At 36.9% G+C, this 5,224-nt stretch overlaps 1 protein-coding gene across 1 annotated transcript; it reads right to left on the bottom strand.

The window, feature by feature from the left end:
* On the bottom strand, positions 1 to 4,577 carry LOC104644279 (uncharacterized). Its single transcript, XM_004230979.5, has 3 exons — positions 2,901 to 4,577; positions 847 to 1,189; positions 1 to 432 (listed from the first exon to the last, which is right to left on the bottom strand). The coding sequence occupies exons 1-3, from the start codon at positions 3,947 to 3,949 to the stop codon at positions 166 to 168; spliced, it is 1,659 nt and encodes a 552-aa protein (XP_004231027.1). The 5' UTR covers positions 3,950 to 4,577; the 3' UTR covers positions 1 to 165.
* Positions 4,578 to 5,224: the final 647 nt, after the last annotated feature.

Genomic DNA, 5,224 nt, shown 5'->3' with positions numbered 1-5,224 from the left:
CACAGTCAGCAGATATTTTCATTTTTATTGGAAAAACACTGTTATACAGAATAAATTTACCTCGCTGCACAACCTGCCTAACAGGACAATCCGGCAATTACAAAGGGAAACCGAAACCAAAAAGGAGAAAAAGAATTACAGACAGACTACAACACATTGAAGTCCTTATACAAGCAGGGGACTTCTGGCACCATAAGAGGCAGAACTATGACTCCTACTGATAGGAAGGTGCACATAAACATCATGAACCTCCTGTTTACATACCTCTCCTCTGTCTCTATCAATCGCATAACAAACATATACTGTGTCTATAACGTTATCCAAAACAAAGACGAAGAAACCAAGAATCACCATCAGTAGCAGCCATGCCAGAACAGCAATAAGGTATGATTCGACATCAAGATTACTAGCAGCTCTTACCACAACAAAAACCTGGAAGCAGATAATTGAACGTATTTTTTTAGAAGGCAGATAATGGAAGTATTTAACCAAATATCTCAAGAAATAAATATAACTGTAAATTTATATTCTGCAAAAGAAGGAAAAAAGGAAAAAATTGATAACTCCCACAAAGCTCTGACATAGTTGAACTGCCCACAAAAATCTCAAGAAGTGAAGAGACATAACTCCCATTCACTGATATGGAAGGAGAGTCCTAGGATCATTGAGACCAAATCTTGATATTCTTAATGAAAAACTAGAGCTACTCCACTCCAAATCTTTGAGAATGAACTCATGCACTTGCTATAGATTTAAGAATAATTGTGCGCAATAGATTCTCAAATTCAAGAAAACTGATAGGAAGCTCCGAAAAAAGAAAATTGATCAGCATCCAGAATGACTCACCAATATTGCATATATTGTTGAGAGAACAAAGATTATTCCAGCCAGTAAACGAGTGGAGACGGTCTCCACAAACACTGGAGAGAGAAGATTGCGCTTTAGAAGTTCATATGTCATCTTAGCAGAAGTGCAGTATGCTTCACCAGTTATAGCAGCAAAGTTTATGGTGAATTTATTCACAAACTCAACCGCTGACAGCAAGGTATTGGCACAAAATCGCAGAATAAGGTTCACAATTCCAGAATCTTCTTGATTTGCATTATCAACTATGGAACGAACAACACGAACCACAGCAATCAGTAACCCAGAGAAACATACTGTGCCTGAGGATGGACCAAATGCATTTCTGCAGAATTTTACAAAACAATTATACATCAAGCATTACAACATTTGATATTATTTTAAGAGGATTTTAGCATACAGAAACTCTACAGAGAAAGAACAGAAAATTTGGTATAGATCTAGGCAGCTAATCATGAGCTGAAACAAGAACGTAAAGCAAGGATTTCATCATTGCAAGGAAATGATAACAATGACAACCTTAGTCCAAACAAGTTGAGTTTGGATGTAGGAATCCTTATAGACCATGTTTCTCAGTTGATCCAAGACAACTTTATACAAAATAAAACTAAAAATATATCACTAATAGGTAGAAAAGATTAATGAAATACATTGACCTAAAGTAAACGTACTAACATGACTAGGGCATGTTCCAATTAATTGGTATTGCCTCTATAACACCTTCATTTACCATGGACCATGGTTTCACACCTGAGTGCGCATATGGTGGTCGGGGCAAAACATGACCAAATTATCTCAAGAGATCTCTCATTTTATTCTCAATGTACACTATGAGCACCTTTTGGCGAATGTGGTCATTTTAATCTTGTCTAATCTTGTATGGAGTCACATCCATCCTAGAATTCGCAAATCCACAACACTCGTACAATATTGATTGTCTTATAGCTTACATTCATTTTGATAGGCATCCTTCTATCACATAACACCTTGGTCATTCTGTCTTATCCACCTCATTCATTTAGGCACCACAATCTGTCATTCTGTCTTATCCACCTCAACTTCACTCTTCTTTTGCTGACTTAATTTGAAATTTCATATATTCGTTCTACTTCTACTGAATCTAAAATTCCTACAACTGCTTCTCTATTGTTTAAGATTTTGATCGACACTTCCGTCGATTTAGTCAATTAATGTTAGCAAATAGTACATACAACACGACCTCATCATGATTGTGTTGATTAACTTATCTATAACTAGGGTAAACAAGTAGGGGCTCAATGTCAATCGCTGGTGTATGCTTCTTCCTCTCTGTCTCTGTCTCTCTCAACTCTTCTTTCACATGGTTTAATTACAGAAAAATAATCTATAATTCTAACACAGTTAAACCAAGAGATTTCAAATTAGATTTACTACACTGGGGAAGAGTAGTTGCAGTTTCTTTTTTGATAATCAAGAAAGCCACTTGGTGGACCCTTTCTCCGCTTAAATACCAGACATGGTTCCCTAGCACAATTTGAACTAGTGACGTGCACCTAGAACACATCCAACATGGCTCGTGCACCTAGAACACATCCAACATGGTACTAACTTTGCCCCAGAATCAAAGCCTTAGGGGACATGTCTTTTTTTTCCCTTCTGATGCATTATTTGGTACTGAATCATCTGATAACTGAGTAAAGACTGGGATCATGAACAAGTTGAATGCTTGAGTTCTAGTGAATCTAGTACCATCTAGTCAATGCTTAGCTTTGAGGCTTTATTCCTATGCCAAAGGGAGTATAACTGCCAATAGTGCAGTGAGTCGGCAATGAATTTCACGCATACTACAAACATCCTTCAGAATTCCAGAATCATAACATAGAATCAGTTGAGATGTAGACAGCATAACAGAAAAACAGCCATTGCATGCATGAAGGACATATAAGGTGCTTTACGACTTCTACTTTTCTGCTATCATTTGCATGGATAATTAACTGCAAAATATAAAATCATACTTATAGGCACTACACAATCATTGTTAAAGATTATGAACTCACCTCAAAGCACTTCTCATAGACCTTTTGGGACCTGATTCATCCTTGGAGAAGTACCATTGTGCAATTGTTCCACTTATGACATAAACATGTGCCTCAATCATTGATGTGGCTGACCAAAGCATGGTTAGAATTGCAAATGTGTAATAAGCAGGAACCCAGCTATCCTGTTTCCATACACAATAATACTCCCCATGTTTTTCCTTGGGTACTACTTGTCCATTAAGCCTAGCAAACACCAAGAAAACAACAATGGGTGCATAATAAGCTAACAGCCCCAAAGTCAATGATGGAAGCACTCCAAACAACCCCAAATTACTTGAAAGGGCAGAAGAAGCAACCCCAATAATCTTAATAGTCAACTCGATCCTGTGCCAATTTGCTACGAAAATCCAAACAAGTAGCCCAATTAACAACAACACGAAAAACAGTACCAAAATTCTATAAGCCAAAGGGAAATCCTCACTACATTTGGAGCTCACAGTACAAGCAACAAACCAGTAGATGTCAAGAAAAACAGGGACAATTACAAAAAAGGGAAGTGAAGCATAAACTATCTGCTTTGTATAGCGCTTGAGCAAGAAAAGCACAAAAAGCATAAAGGGTATGCTTAGAATTAAAGTAACCACAAGGGTCCATATCAAACTCTTCAAGAAACTAGAATCAGATGAGTAAAGTGAAAAGAAGTCACTAGAGCTCTCAGAGGTAGAACTCCCAATACTACAAGAAGATGAGGTGATATTGTAGGTAAAAGATGAAATTTGAGAGTGATGAGGATTTCTATGAACAGAAGCAAAGATACCAAAACCAAAAGTGCAAAGAACAAGAAGAACAAAAAGGATAAGAAAAGGAAGGTCCTTAAAGGGTCGAGTTCCAAAATTGTAAGAGATCTGAAGGAACTGAGTTTGATCATCTGGGTCTAAAGAAGATTGTCCAGGGTATTGATGGGGTGTTATTGAATCATCAACAGGGTAAGGTTTGGAGAGAAGGGGTTGTGTGGTTGGGTCAGCAAGAGTAGAAGAAAGCTTGTTTGGGTCTTCACTGGTTTCCATGGCGGAAAAATCAAGAATCTTTCTTGGGGTTAGCGGAAGTTAGATTGAGAAGAAGAAAGAAGAGAATGGGATGGTGGGTGTTGGGGTGGGGGTAGGGTAGTACATGGTGGTGGTGATGACGAGGTTGGTCGGTGGTTGCTAGCTAAGACCACCCACGTGAGACAATTTGGTGTTATTCTATACTCAAATTGATCGATCTCTACGTGCCACTATAAAACGTTATGTCACTCTGGATATATTCCACTAATTTAACATCCATAACGAATGATTCTATTAATTTTTTAAATAAACTCGTAGGCATCCAAAATTAATAGGACTATAATAGACATGTTTTTATTGATTTTTGAAGTCTACTCAATTATACTCACAATATTCTCGTAATGTATCATTTGTGTGATTGATATGTTACTGTTGTTGATCATTAGCACATTGTCTATTATCCAATCCCAATTCTGAGCAGAATTAAGAGCATTGTTTTTGTTGCCAGAGATTTTTCTTTCGTATGAGAGAGTTTCTTATCCTCATTAATTAGAGCTTCTTCTTTCTTTTTCTTCTTATTAGATGTGTCATAGATTATGAGAGTCCTTAGAGAAAAATATATTAAATTCCGACAATATCACTTTGCTTTGAGGATTAAGCACATGATAGTCTTTTTAAATAGTAAATAATTCTGAGACGGTTAACAATTGAATCTGGTTCACAAAGAAAACTACACTTGTTGAAAAGTTTAGTGAAAGGGAAAAAAGTTGATTGATCCTCAGGAAAGGATTGCTAGATTCGAACTTGAAAAATAATTTATGATAAGACATAATGAACATCCAATGTGGTTTTTCACTAGCAAATCAGTGAAAAATGACGTAATATCTCAAGACACCATACCCCTCTCCGCCCCGAATAAACCGTGTCAAAAATTTAGACAGTCCTCCCAAAACATGTTTTTCGGAGTTTAACTTTGAAAAGAAACTAAAAATGGTTAAACGCTCCTTAAGAATATTGTTTCATTTTCACATACAGCAAAGAGATAATGTGGTCCACACAGTTTCAATTTCTTGATTGTGCCAACAAGAAAATAACACTTCTACTATTTCCTCACTAATTATGGCTCAAGAAGAATAAGATAGGCTATTTGATTGACAATATTCTCTCACTATCCATATTCATGTCGCTCTATTTACACTCGTCTCAGCCAAATACTAGTCATGGCAACTCTTTCAGGTCCTAATGAAGCTCAAGGGACTTGGCAGTATGCAATGGTGGATAAAACCAGCAAGCCAG

The sequence above is a fragment of the Solanum lycopersicum genome, chromosome 1 (genome assembly GCF_036512215.1).
Source record: "Solanum lycopersicum chromosome 1, SLM_r2.1".
Taxonomy (NCBI): domain Eukaryota; kingdom Viridiplantae; phylum Streptophyta; class Magnoliopsida; order Solanales; family Solanaceae; genus Solanum; species Solanum lycopersicum.
This window is presented reverse-complemented; position numbering and strand designations above follow the sequence as displayed.

Excerpts from the sequence above, each read along its gene's own strand:
- LOC104644279 (XM_004230979.5), bottom strand. The coding sequence starts at position 3,949 with ATGGAAACCAGTGAAGACCCAAACAAGCTTTCTTCTACTCTTGCTGAC. Across the intron at positions 1,190-2,900 it reads TCTATGAGAAGTGCTTTGAG|AAATGCATTTGGTCCATCCT; the intron begins GTGAGTTCATAA and ends AAAATTCTGCAG. Across the intron at positions 433-846 it reads CAACAATATATGCAATATTG|GTTTTTGTTGTGGTAAGAGC; the intron begins GTGAGTCATTCT and ends ATCTGCTTCCAG.